The sequence below is a fragment of the Pelophylax lessonae genome, assembly GCF_965119305.1.
Source record: "Pelophylax lessonae genome assembly, chromosome: 10".
In the NCBI taxonomy this organism is placed as follows: domain Eukaryota; kingdom Metazoa; phylum Chordata; class Amphibia; order Anura; family Ranidae; genus Pelophylax; species Pelophylax lessonae.
Window position 1 is genome coordinate 86,028,683 of NC_138777.1, and position 21,256 is coordinate 86,049,938.

At 45.6% G+C, this 21,256-nt stretch overlaps 1 protein-coding gene across 1 annotated transcript in view; it reads right to left on the reverse strand.

Moving 5' to 3' along the window:
- LOC309565092 (AP-2 complex subunit alpha-2-like) overlaps window positions 1–19,148 on the reverse strand; it is a 201,100-nt gene extending 181,952 nt beyond the window's left edge. Inside the window, exon 1 of the mRNA XM_082269852.1 lies at window positions 18,866–19,148. Coding sequence (XP_082125978.1) covers window positions 18,866–18,932 — 67 coding nt within the window. The 5' untranslated portion in view covers window positions 18,933–19,148. The remainder of the gene's footprint in view (window positions 1–18,865) is intronic.
- Between the last annotated feature and the right edge of the window lie 2,108 nt (window positions 19,149–21,256).

The following is a 21,256-nucleotide window of genomic DNA, read 5'->3' on the forward strand; positions in this document are numbered from 1 at the left end:
CACACACAAGCACAACACGCTTACATACTGAACCTTTTAAAATAAAGGCAAAAAAATTAAAAACAAATTAGTTCATTACTTGACAATGACAGGGCTCAACAAATCTCAGGTGCCAGGTCGCATCGGCGACTAGAAACTGAGTCCGGGCGCCTAGGATTTCAGCCATCTGCTATAAGGCATCAGGACACCGCTTCACTGATCCAGAGATTTGAAATCCCAGCGGCTCCCATCCATACTTCTCAGTGTACGGAGAGGCATTCTAATTGGTCAGCACCATCACATGGCCGGCGCTGACCAATCAGAACTGGCTGCCTCTTCTCCACATCCATAGGATGCACTGCTCGACTTCTGCCACTGTCAAGCCCTCCTCGTTGCGGTCACCCGGCACACATCTATCTGATATCAGGTAAGAGTACCAGATCCCGCGGCTGAGCGGTGTGTGAGGCAGGGGAATGGTGCATCGGGCCTGGGCTCTGCACAGAATTTTATGTATCAACCCCTCCAGCCTGCCTGCGTGTCACTGCTTCCTCAGCCCCTGGGGGAGGTGGGAGTGCAGACTGAGTCCATCCTGCCGTGTAGTTGGGGGGGCACAGTTTACCTTTAATTGGCCAGGTCTCTCCCTCTCCCTATAGACGTGTGTGGTGGAGCAGAGCTGGCCATTTTCTGGGTATAAGTGAGGAAGGTAGAGGTGGGAGAGTGCCACACTTCTGGAGGATTCCTCTGTACACACCATAGAGCCAAGGGGACCTCACTGTACATATACACATCTGCCTGAGACTGACTCTCTCCCTCTCTCACCCCCACCCCCCCCATCCCCCTCTGGCTCACCACCCCCCCCCTCTACTTCCGGCTTGCTCTCCCCTTCTCCTAACCCCCCCCCCTACTTCCCGGTCACTCTCCCATTCTCCTGCCCCCTCCCCGGGCAGCTGATTTGAAAGACTGGCTCCTAACTTTTTTAGCTGGCTCCTAAATACAAAGAAAATTTGTCAAGCCCTGGACAATGGGAGGTCTGTCAAAACAAGAATGGTGCTGACGCAGCAAATTCCTAAATACTATGAACTGCAAGCCTGGGTTCACAGTCAATTAACTTTATATACATGAACAAACAGAAATAAGACAATGTAAAGAGGGAAATTTTGCAACAGTTCACCATGTGACTGCCATGTTAGTTGTCATTTGGTGTACTTGTGTAGATAGGTAGGTCTAATTGAAAGAAAGTGAAGAGGAACACAGCTGTGATAGAGCTGAGGACCAAGCTCAACTCCCACCTATCGGCAGAGAAAGCAGCACCCCTGGAGCATGCCTTAAGTAGCCCATCCTGAACTATCACAGAGTCACAGCATTAGAGACTCTGCCTCCCCAGATCCAGTGATGCCTTAAAACCGTCAGTCAGAAGTCTTTTTTAGGACAGCGAGTGAAGAACATTTGCCAGGGAAAACCTAAAACCGGGAAGATCACCAGAGGGATCTGCTTTAAGAGTTTCAAAATAGCCAGGAAAGAAGGGCCTAAACCCAGGTGAACAGACCCCTAAAATCCTTAAGGCATTCACAGTTACTGTCGGAGGACACCGGTTATGTAGATAGCCCAGAGAATCATGGGGCCCTCCTCCAATGTCCTCCACCTACAATGTGAAATTTGAAACATACCTCAATGCGTGGACCACTGCGGTACGCTCAAATGTAACCAGCTGGGGAAGACTGGGCTCTCGGTAGATTGCACTTGAATGAGACATAACAGACAGGGCTTAAAAAACAAGTTTTTAGTGCACATAGATTCGCAAAACAATGGGATAAAGGAATATTCCTGAATGTCATTTTATCTCATGGTTACTCTGAAATGGTGTGAATGCATCAATGCAGTGCATGTTCTCTCAGCTTGCATTCATTGAACAAGTTTACTATAAATGTAAAAATTTAATAAAGAGCCTCATGCTACATACCTAAACTCTATTCCATGCTAAATAAACAAATATTAATGGATCTTAACTAAAAAGCTATCTTTAGATAGATTTTAACTCCAAAAACATTTTAGTAAAATTCATTTTTTTTTTTTAATAAAAAATTATGATTTTTATCCATCCTGGTTTTAGGGACATGTCCACTAGCTCCCAATAAGACTCAACAGCAAGTAGTCAGTGTCCTAGAATGGGAATGCAATGAAAAGGCAATACTGTAAACACAGGAGCCAAAATTCTGGAGAACTCTAGGAGGGCACGGATAAGACTGAGGAGACCGAACCTGCAAAGATTACGAAACAAGCCTTATTTTGAAAACGGAGGAGGTGCACCTTAATGCTGAAGGCTTCCCAGGGGGTTTAGCAGGTTACTTCCAGGTGGGCCAGATGACCAGGGTTAGAGGGTATAATCTTGTCTACTCCAGAGGTAGGTGAAGGATGGGACTTTCCAACCTTTCCTTAGATTTTGCGCTGAGGTAGGTGAACTCCTTAGACCTAGTGCCTGCATGATAGCACTTTAAACTAGCTCTCTGCAGAGTCTGCATGTGTATAGACAGACTCGTACAAGGCGCAAGCCTAGATTCGTGCCAGCTGAAGCTTAAAGCCTCGTACACACGCAACGAATTTCCGCCGACCGGTCGTCCGTCTTTTGTCCAGAGTGGTGTCTGTTGGTTGGAATGTGCTCTAGACTGCACACAAATTTTCCCGCACGACAGAATTCTACTTCAGAAGTGACGTCTCGTGTTGGATTGCTTTGTATGTGTTCTTTCATCTCTGAGCATGCCTAGTCTTGCTCATAAGATTTTTCCCCATCTAAATCTTTACTGACTGCATGAAAATCGGACGTGTTTTGATGGAGGACAAAAATTTTATAGCCTGCACACCAGGATTTTTTTGTCCGAAAAGTCGGAGTCGGTTGTCGAGAGCACCATACTAACAAGCCAAAAATCGGCAGATCGGCCGTTGGACGAAAATTCCCGGCCGAATTTCCACTCGTGTGTACGGGCCTTAAGACTCCAGACAACTGCTCCCATCAGGAAAGGCTCCACTACCACAGTGGAGAGATTTCCAGGGATTTAAAGCTGAACTTCAGGATTCTACAAGTTTATCTTATTCAGATCCTCTTCCCAGCAGCTGTAAAAAACACTGCTAAAGTTTAAGTCAAATCGGTATTACTTTTTTTTTTTTTGCATTCCTTGATTTTCAGAACCCTGTGAGGTCATGCTAGGGCAAAAAAATCCCTTCAACTATCTGCATTGCCACACATCTCATCCATGCGGGTATAAAGAACTACATTTCCCATGGTGCAATGGAAGAAACAGGATTCCATGGCAGAGTGTGCGGGGGGGGGAAGCTTGGGCTGTGCTGATGGTGGAGAGGAGTTCTGCATTGAGAGAAGAGCAGGGTTGGGTCTGAGCTGAGGACAGAGATGTGTTGTGATGCTTATGAGTGGGAGGTACAGACCAGGAGTCTGAGACTCCCAAGACCCATCCATTACACTCGTACATTACTACGATGGGGAATTTACAAGACTGGTAGCTGGGAGGATGGGGGGGTGGGGCAGCAGCCACCGGTCTTACCGAAAAGAAAATCACAAGGAAGCCTGTGATTTAAATAGATGTACATTCATTTTCTCTTAAAATTACTAGCAACAACATAAAAAAAAAAAAAAAGTTGTATGCCGGGAGTTCAGTTTTAAGCCCTTCTGCCAAAGTTTGACAAATTAAAGTCAAACCTAAAATAGGGTGAAGGCCAGGGCCGAAGGAAAACTGTTTTAATTACTTCAGCTCCAGAAGATTTTACCCTCTTTATGGCCAGGCCATTATTTTTTTTTCTATTCGGTACTGAGCTACTTTAACTGGCGATTGCATACAGCATTGCATGACCACTCAAACAAAATGTATACCATTTCTATGTCAATCTGACACTTTGTGAGAACAGGCTAACTGCAACGGACCTCTCCAGTGACACCAACACAGTGGTAAGTGCTAATATACACAGATACATTCACACTGGCTGGGAAGGGGTTAACATCTGGAGCAATGAAGGGGTTACATGCGTGCCTAACAAGGTTTACTATGTGTAATGTGTGCTGATTTTACTTAGCAAAGATCTGGCTTTTATTCACAAACCAGCACATCCCTGCTGTCAGAAGAGTGTGTTGTGTTTACATACACAAAGCTCTCTCCAGTCACTCGCTTTGACAATCGCTGGGTTCCAGCCAATAAATCAATGCCTAGGAACTGCTGATCGCAATGTGCGGGAGCCAATGAGAGCACAGCTGGGCAGGCGCACCTGAAAAATAAATCGGGGGGGGGGGGTGGAGTGTGGATGTGTGATACATACATTTCAAAGATAATAAAAAAAGGAACACTTTGAAGACAAAATATGATGCTGGATATCCATACTGATATGGACTGGGTAATGGGTTAGGAAGAAAGGGATGGCACATCGTTTGATGGAAACGAAAATTAACCTACAGAGGGCTGAATTCAAAGACACTGCGAAAATCAAAAGTGAAAAAAAATGATGCATAAGTCTAGTCCATTTTGCTGAAATTTCATTGCAGCAACTCAAAATGGTACTCAGTAGTTTGTATGGCTCCTACATACTTGTTTGCATGTCCGACAACGTCCTAAGGCGCCTAATGAGATGAAGGATGGTGTCCTGGGGTATTTCCTCCCAGATCTACAGGGAATGTAGAATTATTAGGCAAATGAGTATTTTGACCACATCATCCTCTTTATGCATGTTGTCTTACTCCAAGCTGTATAGGCTCGAAAGCCTACTACCAATTAAGCATATTAGGTGATGTGCATCTCTGTAATGAGAAGGGGTGTGGTCTAATGACATCAACACCCTATATCAGGTGTGCATAATTATTAGGCAACTTCCTTTCCTTGGGCAAAATGGGTCAAAAGAAGGACTTGACAGGCTCAGAAAAGTCAAAAATAGTGAGATATCTTGCAGAGGGATGCAGCACTCTTAAAATTGCAAAGCTTCTGAAGCGTGATCATCGAACAATCAATCATTTCATTCAAAATAGTCAACAGGGTTGCAAGAAGCGTGTGGAAAAACCAAGGCGCAAAATAACAGCCCATGAACTGAGAAAAGTCAAGCGTGCAGCTGCCAAGATGCCACTTGCCACCAGTTTGGCCATATTTCAGAGCTGCAACATCACTGGAGTGCCCAAAAGCACAAGGTGTGCAATACTCAGAGACATGGCCAAGGTAAGAAAGGCTGAAAGACGACCACCACTGAACAAGACACACAAGCTGAAACGTCAAGACTGGGCCAAGAAATATCTCAAGACTGATTTTTCAAAGGTTTTATGGACTGATGAAATGAGAGGGAGTCTTGATGGGCCAGATGGATGGGCCCGTGGCTGGATTGGTAAAGGGCAGAGAGCTCCAGTCCGACTCAGACGCCAGCAAGGTGGAGGTGGAGTACTGGTTTGGGCTGGTATCATCAAAGATGAGCTTGTGGGGCCTTTTCGGGTTGAGGATGGAGTCAAGCTCAGCTCCCAGTCCTACTGCCAGTTTCTGGAAGACACCTCCTTCAAGCAGTGGTACAGGAAGAAGTCTGCATCCTTCAAGAAAAACATGATTTTCATGCAGGACAATGCTCCATCACACGCGTCCAAGTACTCCACAGCGTGGCTGGCAAGAAAGGGTATAAAAGAAAAGCTAATGACATGGCCTCCTTGTTCACCTGATCTGAACCCCATTGAGAACCTGTGGTCCATCATCAAATGTGACATTTACAAGGAGGGAAAACAGTACACCTCTCTGAACAGTGTCTGGGAGGCTGTGGTTGCTGCTGCACGCAATGTTGATGGTGAACAGATCAAAACACTGACAGAATCCATGGATGGCAGGCTTTTGAGTGTCCTTGCAAAGAAAGGTGGCTATATTGGTCACTGATTTGTTTTTGTTTTTGAATGTCAGAAATGTATATTTGTGAATGTTGAGATGTTATATTGGTTTCACTGGTAAAAATAAATAATTGAAATGGGTATACTGTATATTTGATTTTTGTTAAGTTGCCTAATAATTATGCACAGTAATAGTCACCTGCACACACAGATATCCCCCTAAAATAGCTAAAACTAAAAACTACTTCCAAAAATAGTCAGCTTTGATATTAATTAGTTTTTTGGGTTCATTGAGAACATGGTTGTTCAATAATAAAATTAATCCTTAAAAAATACTCATTTGCCTAATAATTCTGCACTCCCCGTAGACCAGGGCATCACCGAGCTCCTGAACAGGTGCAACCTGGCAGCGTCAGATGGACCGAAAATATAATGTACCTGAGGTGCTCTATTGGGTTTAGGTCAGGCGAGCGCAGTGGCCATTCAATGGTAACCCATTTTTTTTTTTTATCCTCCAGGAACTGGTTGCATACTTTCACCACATAAGGCAGGGTATTGCCGTGCATCAGGAGGAACCCAGGACCCACTGCACCAGTGTAGGGTCTCACAATGGGTCCAAGGAGTTCATCCCCGATACCTAATGGCAGTCAGGGTGCCATTGTCTAGCCTGCAGAGGTCTGTGCGTCCCTCCATGGATAGGCCTCCTCAGACCATCACTGACCCACCACCAAACCAGTCATGCTGAACAATGTTACAGGCAGTATAATGTTCTCCATGGGTTTTCCAGACCCTTTCAGGTCTGTCACATGTGCTCAGGGTAGAATTAGGGAAAGCATACCCAGAATGTACATATGATTTTATGAGATCTTTTGTCTGCACATAAGAGTGCCGTTTCTGGCGTACATTCCCTGCTTTGTGGACCCCTTTGTTGGTTGTTGATATAAGTTCTGAGGGCAGTTTTCATTTGAACTGTCCCATGGGACACACAACCAGTGAGCATAGAAGTTTTGAGGTTTAAGGCACATAGGCACAGTAGGAGTGTTAGTTGACACTGAATGGTCCCGCCCCCTCTCTCTAGGGGGGGGGGGGGAGCAGGAATGGGTGGAGGAACATGAAGCTACTCTATATATTCTTGCATCTGCTATGGTCATGACCAGCTCTGAAGAAGGAAGCTTGACTCGGGGAACGCGTTAGCGGTCGCATCCTAAAGGACATGTTCCAGCACACGTGTGACGGGAATTTGTAACACGATTTTATTTCTTCATGTTTGCGAGTATGCATTTGGCATTTTCATTAAAAATTTTATACAGTACCACGGGTAATGCACTAGGTGTTTGTGCCTCCTTTCCTTTCATGTACCCAATTTGGCGTTCCCTGCCTGAGGAGAGCAGCACGCCAGTCTTCCCCTTTGAAGTGAGCGCTTGGCGGAATTATTTATTTGTGCTCAGGGTAAACCTGATCTAATCTGTGAAAAGCACAGACCCGCTAATTCTGGTGTTCAATGGCAAATGCCACTAGAGGACGTTGGGGCACTCAGGCCATCCTCATGAAGTCTGTTTCTGAGGAAACATTCACATCAGTGGCCTGCTGGAGGTCATTTTGTAGGCCTCTGGAAGTGATTATCCTGTTCCTCCTAGCACAAAGACGCAGATACCGGTCCTGCTGATGGGTTAAGGACCTTCTACAGCCCTGTCCAGCTCTCCTGGAATCTCCTCCATGCTCTTGAGACTGTGCTAGGGGAACACCTCAAACCCTTTGGCAATGGCATGTATTGATGCACAATCCTGGAGAAGTTGGACTGCCTGTGCAACCTCTATCGGGTCCAGGTACCGCCTCATGCTACCAGTAGTGACAGTGACCCAAGCCAAAAGCAAAACTAGTGAAAAACAGTCAGAAAAGATAAGTTGGGGGGGGGGGGCGGGGGGGGGGGAGAAAAAAAAAAAGTACATTGTGGTCTCCAAGGTGCCCATCTAATCGTTTTTTGTAACTATCCATGTTCCCTGCTGATACGACTGCTTGTGGAAGAGAATTCCACATCCTTACCGCTCTTACAGTGAAGAACCCCTTACGTATTTTAAGATTAAACAGTTTTTTCCTCTAGTCTTAGTGAGTGGCCACGTGTCTTATTGTATTCCCTTACTCTGAAAAGTTTGTTCCTTATGCTAGGGTCCCCAGTACAGTATTTGTACATTGATATCATATCCCCCCCTTCAGTCTCTTCTCCAGAGAGAATAAGTTCAATGCTTGTAGTCTTTCGTCATAGCTGATGTCCTCCATTCCCCACTTAACTTAAGAGTTACAGAGGAAGTCTTTTGCTAGAATTATTTTTCTCGCTCTGACGATCACGGCGATACTGCGATTTGAAAACAGTTTATTTGCAGGCACGACTTGCATATGCATTTTCTTTGGTGCACAAGCTCACGGGACACTTTAAAACATTTTTTTTTTTTTTAAAGAAAAATCTGATCAGTTTATTGCTGTCACATGCTGTAAACATCCATTGGGACAGTAATAGGCAGTGACAGGTACTCTTTATGGAGGGATCTGGGGGGGATTTTGGCGTTTTTAATACTTTCAAGTGCAGACCCCTCCCCACTGCACTTGAAAGTATTAAAACACCGAAATCTGCATTTTTGAAAACGGTCGTTTTTTTTTTTTTTTTAAATCAGGGCCATTGGCAGCCAAACAAACCGGAAGCGACGTTATGACGCCGCTTCTGGGTTACACGATCAGCTAAGTGATTGAAGCCGAATCCGGCTTCGTTCGGGCTTCCAACCACACACGTCCGCCGGCTGGTTGCTCGGGTCTCTCGATGGGAACAGGAGACCCGGGCAGAGCCGCAGAAGTCAGTGGGAGACGTCCCCTCCAGCTCGCTGGGATAACGGCCGAGAGTCTGCTGAGCCACATCGGTTATCTCTAGAAAGCCGACCACCGGCTCTAAAAGAACTATACCAGGTTGATGCCTGCAGCTGCAGGCATCACCCTGGTACAACCAATTCTTCAAGCCGAGGTACAGGTAACTCGTTTTTTAGGAGAAGTGGTGAATACCACTTTAAAAAAAAAGGAGTATGTAAAACATTTCATATTCTTAATATGTGCCTGCTGTACCATGTACTTGTATGAAAAAAGTATCCTGTTCTCTTTTGTATTGATTCCTTTGTGTGAAATCCCTGATGTTCCTGCTAGTCCCTCTGCTTTCCTATAAAATAAATAAACTGATCACACTAGGCAGGTTCCAGGCAAGTGCTTCAGAAAGAATAAGGAAATAGATCAGTATGATATCCAGGCAACTAGCATTTTCAAAAGTAGGAAATTACACATTTTTGTCGAACGTGTTGGCTAAATGGTACCGGCTACCGAACATTCAGCCAGCTCTGGTAAAGATGACCTTTCCAAGAAATAATCAGACTGTAGTATATAGAAAAAAAATTGCTGAACACATGGCCTTATAGAGATAACTCCAGGGGAAAATTAACAAAAAAAAAAAAATAAATCCAATTATTACAAAGAGAATGAAGCACTGAACTAAATGGAAAAAAAAAAAATCTGGCTCAGCTCCCTGGAAGGGGAGAAATCAACACCAACACCTTCTTCTGAGGGTTTCTCACATGATAGAATTATAAAAAAAAAAAAAAAATAAAGCTAAGCAGCAATGGTGGCACCAACACAGCAACAATGTTAATCTAAAGTTTGACATTTATAAATCTCCTTTAAAATGAAGTCCTAATAAGATTAGGAGCCAGGCCCGAAACAATGGATCAAAGAATATTCATAAGCAAAATATACATTGCTCAGGTCTTAAGCTGGCAAGTTGATTTGAGCAATTATTACTTTCCATTCCCTTTTATTTTTTCGTAAATTAGACATAAAAATTGGTGAATTCCCTCGACCGCAAGCAGATAGCTTTAGAAGAAAGAACAGCCTTTAATTTTTCTTCTAGTTTTCATAACTTTTTTTTTTTTTTTTTTACAATAACTTGTATTGAAGCTGTAAATTTTTTTGAAAGTTCTAGGGACTGAATTCAGGTGGCCAAGCAAACGCATGGGTAGTAGATGCTTAGCGCCAAGCAACCAGTTGATCATATATTGGATTCCTGGTCAATCAAATGTGGTTGCCTGAAACTTGTCACCACCTGTTTTAAAGTGTAGCTGCACCCTTAGGGCTCTTTCACACGGGCGTTCCTTTTTTTTTTGCACGATCAGGTCCTTTTTTTTTTTTTTTTTGTAACGGACACGGATGACACTTGTGTCATCCGGTCCGTATGTCCGTTTTTCATCCCATCCGTTTGCAGATGAAAAACTGACATAATGCATGTCTATGTAAATACGGATGTCTGCGGATGACACCACTGACATCCGTTTTTGCTTCAGTTCCGTTTTTTGAAAGGAAGAAAAAATAGGGTTCTCCTCCGTTCAAAAAAACTGAACTGAACTGACAAAAAACGGATGTCAGAGGATGATCATCCGATGACATCCGTATTTACATAGAGATACATTATGTCCGTTTTTCATCCGCAAACGGATGGGGATGAAAAACGGACATACGGAACGCCCATGTGAAAGAGCCCTTACAGTGGTTCTAAAGGCAAAAGGTTTTTTTTTTTTTTTTTTATCTTAAGGCATTCTATGCCTTAAGATAAAAAAACCTATGTGCAGAAGCCCACCTCATACTTACCCGAGCCCCATCTCGATGCGGCAATGTTGCATGAGAGACTCGGCAGCCCGGGACTCTCCCTCCTTAATGGGTGAGACACACAGCGGGCGCCATAGGCTCTCACTGCTGTCAGTCAGTGAGCCAATGGGGGGGGGGGGGGGCAGAGCAGACCTAGGTGGATCAACAGAACACTGTGGAAAGAAGAAGAAAAAAAGATTTGCCAGCAAAGAAAAAAAAAAAAAAAACACACACACACACACACACACACACACACACACACACACACACACACACACACACACACACACATTCTGCCTTTACAACCACTTTAAATTTTGTGTAATAATTTAACTAAACCTATTCGATTTTAGTCAAATAAAATGTACTGGAGATTTTAGTCGACAAACTAAAAAGGCATTTTAGTGAAAAGCCCTAAAACCCAAAATTTGATGTCAATCCGCTTTGCCAATAGGCAGTTTCCGGCCATCAACAACTGACCAGGACCTGCTGATTGGCTTGTGCCCAATCACAGCACAGCTGGGCAGCACACGCACGCCCTACCTGAGTTGTATCACGTATCAGATTTAGAGAGCACTTTCCCACCCTACTTGTGAGGTGGTCTGCAAGCGATTAAATTAGTTCTAATCTAACCACTTGCCGACCACCTAACTGTACGTCATCTTTTTTACATTAAATACCAGGGTTATGGGCATGGCAGCAGCTACGGGTTGCTGCCATAACCTGCGTATCTTTTTTTGTTCGAATGCCGACTTACCGATAAAAGCGATCCCAGCAGAAGATTCGCCACGGGATGACTTTTAAAAACAAGGGGAGAGGTCCCCCCCCCCCCTGGGTAATCCCAGAAGCGATCTGGTCGATGGCTGGGCAAGAAATCAAGTGAGGGCAAGATGGTCCTTACTTGGCTCTATGCCCTAGGAGGACCGGATTTGACCTCTGACATCAATTCCTCCCCCCCCCCCCTTTAACCACTTCAGCCCTAGAAGGTTTTACCGCCTAATGACCAGGCCATTTTTTTTGCGATACAGCACTGCGTTGCTTTAACTGACAATTGCGCGTCGTGGGAGGCTGTACCCAAATAAAATTGATGTCTTTTTTTCCCCCACAAATAGAGCTTTCCTTTGGTGGTATTTGCTCCCATGTGCAGTATTTTTTGCGCTATAAAACAAAAACAATTTTGGGAAAAGAAAACAATTTAGGCCAATATGCATTTTGCTACATGTTCTTGGTAAAAAGAAAAAAAAAAAAAAAAAGTATATTGATGCTATAAATTGTGCAAACCAATGGACTTTTTTTTTTGTTTTGTTTTTACTAGTAATGGTGGCGATCTGCGATTTTAAGCGGGTCTGCGACATTGCGGCTGACAAATCTGACACTGACACTTGGTGGGGGGGGGGAGGAGAGGGAGCCGTCACCTGCCTGCTCAGCGGGGATCTGTTTATCAATCCCCCGCTGAGCAGCACGGAGCCTGCCAGAGGCAGACCGTGTGAAAGGAGCCCAAGTCAAAAAAAAAAAACACACAACCACCACACACAATATGTGTTCTCCATCATTCATTGACAGACGCAGCTCCATATAATTCTTAACGATTGGGTTATGCTGCCCCCTACAGAAGTAGAACACTAGGCAGGAAAGAGCTTTACCACGCCTATGGGGCCGTCACTGGATGGATGAATGATCTGCTGGGTTGGCCAGTACGGCTTCAATCGGACAATGCCACAGCAGTGGCTTACGTCAATCAAGGGGGCAAGAAGAGTGTCCTGGTGGCTCGGGAGGTGGCAGAGATCCTGAAATGGGCAGAACATATTTTTCCAGCCCTGCATATCTATCCAGGAATGGAGAACTGGCAGGCAGATTACCTGAGTTGTCAGGTGTTGAATCGGGGGGGGGGGGGGGGGGGGAATAGTCCCTGCACCCGGAGGCGTTTCACCTGCTATGTGTCTGGTGTGGGGGGGGGGGGGGGGTGCAGAGGTTTGAAGCCACGTCTCAGGATCCTCTGGCCGATGCCTCAGATGCTCTGGTGGCTTCTTGAGGGTCAGTATCTGCCGATTTATGCGCTCCCTCAGCTGAAGCTCCTGCCGAAGATTTTACCCAGAATAGAGGTGGAAGGGATTCATGTCATTCTGGAAGCCCCAGATTGGCTTTACCGGTCTTGGCACTCAGATTTGGTAAGGTTGGTTGCCAATGCTCCTCGGAGACTTCCTCTCAGGGAAGTTCTCCTGTCTCAAGGTTTGTTCTTCCATCCTGCTTCACAGTCACTGGCTTTAACGGCATGGCTGTTAAAAAGCCAGGTGTTGAAGGACAGGGGTCTTTCTAACTTCTAACTCAGTGATTCCCACACTGTTGAAGGCTAGAAAATCTACCATCGTACATCTCATTGTGTGAATCGCTGAAGAGGCATCCTCGCTGTTTTTTTTTTTTTTTTTTTTTTTTTTTTACTTCCGGTAGCTAGGATTTTGGCCTTTCTCCAAAGAGGGGTTGAACAACGGTTGGCCTTGGGTACTGTCTGTTCTACGAAAACCTCCCTTTGTAAGCAGAGGAATCTCCCTAATGTTCTCAATGTTACAGAAGGCAGGCTTTTTGGTGGCTATTACCTCTGCTCGCCAAGTATCTGAATTGGCGGCGCTATCCTGCCATTCACCGTATCTGGTAGTCCACAGAGAAAGTGGTACTTCGATCGAATCAGTCGTTTCTTCCAAAGGGATTGTCTACATCTGCTGCGAACATATCCAGACGAATCAGGCAAACGGTGGTACATGCTTATTCACTGAAGGGTCAGGTTCCACCTTTCCCTGTTTAAGGCGCATTGTACTAGGGCGCCGAGTGCTTCTTGGGTTTTTCGTCATCAGGCGTCAGTAATACAAGTTTGCAAGGCGGCAATTTGGTCGTCTGTGCACATGTTCACTAAATTCTACAAAGTAGATGTGTTGGCATCCTCGGATGCTTCTGCTGGCCGCAAGGTTTTGCAGGCTGCTGTTTGAAAGACTTTAGTCTGAGGGTGTTTTTTTTCCAGGTGAGCTCCAGTTATTCCTTGTGGAGCTCCATGTTTTCTGGTTGGCAAAAGTTTTTGCTTTTTTGGGAATTACGTTCTTTTTCTGCATTGTTTTCCCACCCCTCATGCAAATACTGCTTTGGGACGTCCCAGTGGTCAAGGATTATATGAAGCTGCGTCTGTCAATGAATAATAAAGAAAACTGGATTTCTGACTTACAGTAAAATCCTTTTCTCTGAAGTTCATTGACAGACGCAGTACCCGCCCCTCTATCTTGAGTGGGTTGGGGTTTTTCCTCTAAACACTGCTTGCAACGAAACTGAAGCCTATAGCAGAGTGTGTGGGTGTATGCCTGCAGGGATGGCCCCGTAGGCGTGGTAAAGCTTTTTCCTGCTAGGTGTTCTACTCCTGTAGGGGGCAGCATAACTCAATGGTAAAGAATTATATGGAGCTGCGTCTGTCAATGAACTTCAGAGAAAAAGATTTTACGGTTAAGTCAAAAATCTATTTCTTCCCCCCTTTTTAAAAAAAGGTAAATGAGAGATTGGAGCAGTTTTATTTTTTTACCCCAGCTTTCTCAATAAAGAGGGCCCGTCTATTACAAACCCTGGTATAGGAATGAATGTGATAAATAAAGCAAAAAGCGCACTATCCCATGCAAAAGTTGTGCCCGCATATGTAAACGTTGTGCAAACCACACGTGAGGTATCACCGTGATCGTTAAGAGTGAGTGCAATAATTCTAGCACTAGACCTCCTCTAGCTCTGAAAAGGTAACCTGTAAAAAGGTTTAAAGCATCGCCTAATAAGATTTCTATGTACTGTAGTTTGTCGCCATTCCACAAGTGTGAGCAATTTTAAAAGCATGGTATCTAATGTAACATCTTCCAAATTATTAAAAAAAAAAAAAAAAATGAATGGCCAACTTTCCTGTTTTTATTTTTTAATTTATTAAAAAGGTGTATTTTTTCCAAAACAACGGCGTTTGAAAGACCTCCACACAAATAAATATTGATATAAAATATTGAAATCATCGCCATTGTATTCTCTAGGGTCTCTGCTTATAGAGCTATAGATATGCACACACAATGTTTGGGGGTTCCAAGTAATTTTCTAGCAAAAAAAATACAGATTTCTATTTATAAAACAAATGTCAGAAAACGACCTGGTCCTAAAGTGGCTAAAAACCAATGCCCTGTTCACACATAGTGTGGTGACCTGTGTTTTACTGCACTGGATGCACATAGGGAAGATCAAAGGCAAGAAAAAAAGTCCCCCTAGCTCTACCGCTAGTTTGAAAGTTCGATTAAAGGCTGGCAACACCGTGTGCTCTTGAATAAAAGTACTTTATTGCTGCAAGCTACAAAATATATGCTGACGCGTTTCAGCTATGGAGCCTTCATCAAAACATCACAACTAATAACTCATGACTGGATGCACATATATCACCACTATGACACACAAAATAACGGTGTCCTGTTCACATTGTAGTCCGGGAGGGGTAGTGAGCCGACAGAAAATGCAGACATGGAGAGTGCCACATGTCACCGCACAATCTTGTTACAGGAAGGAAGGAGAATCCGATGGTGCAGACAGGGACGGCCAGAAGAGGAAAGTGACCTTTCTATACTAGATCATCGCACAGAGCAGGCAAGCATAACCTCATTTATTCCATTTATTTTTTTAATGTGGCCTTTAGTTTCATTTTAAATTCCCCCAACATTCCTCTACATTTATATGAATTATAAGTTTGGGAATTGAACTGCTATATTCACAATCAAATGAGATTTTACAGACATAGCTAATCGACCAGAGGAACTACAAGTACCAGCTCCTGACTGTAATCCTCGTCAATGGTCCCTTACATAACCACCAATCCTATGTAGTCAGGGGTCACCGGGGGCTGCCTGACCACGGCTTGCAAACACAAGATGAAATCTCATTTGTGAGCAACTAAAGCCTAGCAAAGATGATCAGAGCAGAATACATACTGAATGTTTATCCAGTCATTGCTTCTGCAGGTGGAGAGGAGAAAACAAAACCAAATCTTGGCACACCATGCATTTTAATCACTCGGAGGGGGGGGGGGGGGGTGCACAATGAATTAGAACAGATCACATATATCCCATCCTGTTCATGTACAGTATCTTACAAACAGGATTACACCCCTCACATTTTTTAAATACTTAATTGTATCTTTTCATGTGACAACACTGAAGAAATGACACTTTGCTACAATGTAAAGTAGTGAGTGTACAGCTTGTATAAGACCCCGTTCACACTGGGGCGACCTCACAGGTCGCGGTGCACAGCGACCTCGGAGCGGCCGGCACGGACTTCATATCATTGAAGTCAGTGCAGGTCACCCCAAAGAAGCTCCGGACCCTTTTTCTATGTCGGAGCAACTTGTGTCGCTCCTATTAGAACGGGTCCACAGCTTCTCTATGGCAGACGACCTACGGCGACCTGTCCGGCGACCAGGTTGCCTGACAGGTCGCCCCAGTATGAACGGAGTCTAACAGTGTAACTTTGCTGTCCCCTCAAAATAACTCAACACACAGCCATTAATGTCTAAACCACTGGCAACATAAGTTAGTACACCCCTAAGTAAAAATGTCCACATTTGGCCCAAAAGTGTTAATATTTTGTGTGGCCACCATTATGTTCCATCACTGCCTTAAGCTCTGGTGAACTCCATGCCCAAGAGGGTTCTCACAGGTTGCCACGGAGCTGGATGTTAGAGACCTTGTGCTCCTCCTCCTTCCATTTGAGGATGCCCCACAGATGCTCAATAGGGTTTAGGTCTGGAGACATGCTTGGCCAGTCCATCACCTTTACCCTCAGCTTCTTTAGCAAGGCAATGGTCGTCTTGGAGATGTGTTTGGGGGTCGTTATGTTGGAATACTGCCCTGCGGCCCAGTCCCTGAAGGGAGGGGATCATGCTCTGCTTCAGTATGTCACAGTACATGTTGGCATTCATGGTTCCCTCAATGAACTGTAGCTTCCCAGTGCAGCAGCCCCAGACCATGACACTCCCACCACCATGCTTGACTGTAGGCAAGACACACTTGTCTTTGTAGTCTTCACCTGGTTGCCGCCACACACACGCTTGACACCATCTGAACCAAATAAGTTTATCTTGGTCTCATCAGACCACAGGACATGGTTCCAGTAATCCCTGTCCTTAGTCTGATTGTCTTCAGCAGACTGTCTGCGAGGCTTTCTTGTGCATCATCGTTAGAAGAGGCTTCCTTCTGGGACGACAGGCATGCAGACCAATTTGGTGCAGTGTAATGCATATGGTCTGAACACTGACAGGCTGACCCCCCACCCCTTCAACCTCTGCAGCAATGCTGGCAGCACTCATATGTCTATTTCCCAAAGACAACCTCTGGATATGACGCTGCGCATGTGCACTCAACTGCTTTGGTCGACCATAGCAAGGCCTGTTCTGAGTGGAACCTGTCCTGTTAAACCTCTGTATGGTCTTAGTCACTGTGCTGCAGCTCAGTTTCTGGGTCTTGACAATCTTCTTATAGCCTAGGCCATCTTTATGCAGAGCAACTCTTTTCTTTTTTCCAGATCCTCAGAGTTCTTTGCCATGAGGTGCCATGTTGAACTTCCAGTGACCAGTATGAGAGAGTGAGAGTGATAACACCAAATTTAACACACCTGCTCCCCATTCACATCTGAGATCTTGTAACACCAACGAGTCACATGACACCGGGAAGGGAAAATAGCTTATTGGGCCCAAATTGGACATTTCACTTAAGGGTGTACTCACTTTTGTTGCCAGCGGTTTACACAATAGCTGTGTGTTGAGTTATTTTCAGGAAACAGCAAATTTACACTGTTATACAAGCTGTACACTCACTACTTTACATTGCAGCAAAGTGTCATTTCTTCAGTGTTGTCACATGAAAAGATATAATAAAATATTTACACAAATGTGAGGGGTGTACTCACTTTTGTGAGATACTGTATGTGTTCCACAGACCAGTTGTTGACCTCAAATCCCCCCCCCCCCCCCCCCACATCCAGCGCCCCAGGCAATGAACAGTCGACACCCTCCATTTACCTTTTCCCTCATCCCAGATCCAGTGCCCCAGGCAATAGACAGAAGTCACTGACCCCCCAATTATACCCCATCCAGTGCCCCCAGGCAAAGGGATAGCAGTCACTAACCTCCAAATTATCCGCCCCTGTCCCCCAGATCCAGCATCCAAGGCAATTAACAGCAGTCATTAACCTCCAATTACACCACCCCCCCTGCCCCCAATTTAGGATTTGAGGGCAGCAGTCACCACCGACTTGATCACCCCAGGCAATGGCAGCAGTTGCCACCCTCCCATTTAGCCCCCCCCCCCACACACACTCAGGTAGAGGGATAGCAGTCACTGACCCCCAATTATCCCCCCATTGAGTGCCCCAGATAGGGGTATAGCAGTCACTGACCCCCAATTATCCCCCATCCAGTGCCCCAGGTAGGGGGATAGCAGTCACTGACCCCCCAGTTATCCCCCCATCCAGTGCCCCAGGTAGGGGGGATAGCAGTCACTGACCCCCAATTATCCCCCATCCAGAGCCCCAGGTAGGGGGATAGCAGTCACTGACCTCCAATTATCCCCCATCCAGTGCCCCAGGTAGGGGGATAGCAGTCACTGACCCCCAATTATTCCCCATCCAGAGCCCCAGGTAGGGGGATAACAGTCACTGACCCCCAATTATCCCCCATCCAGTGCCCCAGGTAGGGGGATAGCAGTCACTGACCCCCGATTATCCCCCATCCAGTGCCCCAGGTAGAGGGGATAGCAGTCACTGACCCCCGATTATCCCCCATCCAGAGCCCCAGGTAGAGGGGATAGCAGTCACTGACCCCCGATTATCCCCCATCCAGTGCCCCAGGTAGGGGGATAGCAGTCACTGACCCCCAATTATCCCCCATCCGGTGCCCCAGGTAGGGGGATAGCAGTCACTGACCCCCAATAATCCCCCATCCAGTGCCCCAGGTAGGGGGATAGCAGTCACTGACCCCCAATAATCCCCCATCCAGTGCCCCAGGTAGAGGGGATAGCAGTCACTGACCCCCAATAATCCCCCATCCAGTGCCCCAGGTAGGGGGATAGCAGTCACTGACCCCCAATTATCCCCCATCCAGTGCCCCAGGTAGAGGGGATAACAGTCACTGACCCCCAATTATCCCCCATCCAGTGCCCCAGGTAGAAGGTTAGTCACTGACCCCCCAATCATCCCCCATCCAGAGGACAGCAGTGCCTAGCCCCTGACATGAAACACGCCCCCTGGCGGCCATCGTCGCAGGTTCCCCGGTAACAAGTGATGTCTCTCGGGCGGATCTGCCCTCTCCCGCATACTCACAATTCCTGATATCCGAGATGAACACGGCCAGGCCCCGCATTCCATCTCCTTTAGACACGGCAGGCATCTTCGCCCACTGAGAAGGAGGCAATGGCCGGACCCCAGAAAAGCAGCGGAGAAGCCCCGGGCCGGTGTGCCTGGCTGGAATGCGACCACCGGGTTATCTAGCTGTGTCTTCTCCGACCCCGGCGCGCCCCCGACTTCACACCTCGTACTCCGAGCCCGCCAGGAACGCGCTAAGCCGGGGATGCGAACGCGCAGGAGAGGCGGCGCAGAGATAAGGGTACTGGAGGCGCGTGCCCGTGAGATGCTTGTCCCCGCCTTCTTGAGGAATAAAGGGGCGTGGTTTTCAGTCTGTGAGTGACAGGTCCCGGCTAGCGGCTCCGCTCAGTTTGCAATGATTAATTTAATAGGAGTGTCGCGTGACCGAGATTTCCATCATATACGTCTATAAATAAATGCTGAATTTATAATTCTATCATTCATTTCAGACCATTACATTTTTTTAAATATTTATAGGTCACTTACACTCAGTAGATCGCTCTTCAGAGGGCATTTTAGCCATGTTTGATGTCTGTTTTAACCCCTAAAAATTACCACCATTACTAATGTAAAAAAATAAATGAATTAAAATTCCAGTATATATCCCATCGTTTGTAGATGCTATAATGTTCCTTTAACCAATCAATATATGATTAGTGGGTGTTGTTTTTTTAACAAAAATATGTAGCAGAATACATATTGACCTAAAGTGATGAAGAAACTTGATTTTTTTAATTTTTTATTGGATTTTATTTTTTTTTTACATTTTTTTATTGGATGGTTTTATAGCTGAAAGTTTAAAATATTGCTTTTTTTTGTTCATAGCCCCCCCCCCCAAAAAAAAAAAAAAAAAAAAAAGGTAATCAAATGTCACCAAAAGAAATCTCTATTTGCGTGAAAAAAATGATACAAATGTCATTTGGGTACAGCGTTGCATGACCGCACAATTCTCAGTGAATCTAACGCAATGCCAGAAAGTAGTGTCAGGACAAGGTCATCTAGATCCCAGGGCAAACATGCCAAACTGCACCCCCCCCCCCAAATGTGTGAGCATTATGTGTCAGCAAAAATCCTTACACAAAAACACTGAGCACTAATCTGCATGATTACCCTCTAAGCATAACCCCCCCCCCCCCCCTCAGCACAAATTCCCCCAAATCACCTTCGCTCAAATGCCCCCCCCCCCCAAAAGAAATGTACCCCTCCTGACACGAATCCTCTACCCCTTAAATGGGCCCTCCTGGTACACATCTTATCCCCCTCAATTCAAATTTCCCCCTCCCAACACAAATCCCCCCCCCCCCCAAATTCCACCTCCTAGCGCAAACTTTCTTCCCCCATCCCCCTTCCCAACATAAATCCCCCCTAAATCACCACTCCCCCCCTAAATGTCCTCTCCCAGAACAATACTTACCCCCAAATGCCCCCTTCCAACATAAATCTCCTCCACCCCAATCTCCCCCCCCCCCCCAACTCAAATGATACCACAGTGCCCAGGACAGCCGTCCCTCCAGCCCACCCCTTGTCCCAGCTCTGCCAAAAAGCAAAAAATGGCCTGGTCATCAGTGTTGTCAACCCACCAAAGAGAAATTTACTGACAGGATGCCCAAAATTTAGAAGTAGCACCAATTTATACTGACAAACATCATAAAATTTACTGACAGAGAAATATTTTTTACTGGCATTTGAAAAGAATACATAAAATGGCCTTTTTAAGTGCAAAACAGTGCAAATATCAATATTTAAGCTACACACATATTTCTAGTGTGATTAGCAATGTGTTTAAGTTATAACAAAAGTCAAAAAACTTATTTCTCCTTTTGCATGATATTAATATAACCAAACACAGAGTTCCCCCTTACATCAGAGTCCACAGAGTTCCCCTTTACATCAGAGTTCCCACTTACATCAGGGTCTGCAGAGTTCCCCTTTACATCAGAGTTCTCACTTATATCAGGGTCCGCTGAGTTCCTCTTTACATCAGAGTTCCCACTTACATCAGGGTCTGCAGAGTTCCTCTTTGCACTGTAAGGCAGAATCCTGCCAACTCTGATGTAAAGGGGATCTCTGAGGACACTGATATAAGGGGGAACACCGAGAACTATGATGTGAGGGAGTACTCTGTTGAGGGGGGTTACTGATATAAGGGAGAACCTTTATATTAAGTCCCCCCTTACCTTACTGTATTCTGTATACTGTATACTCCCCCCTTTACATCATTGAACACCCCCCCCCCCCAGACTAGCCTTGCAGCGCTGTCACTGCCTCCTCTCAGGTGCGCAGGGCTCAGTAAGACTGTCCTCTCCAGGCTCCAGCTTGGTGGCTCTGGTTTCATTCTATAGTCTCCTC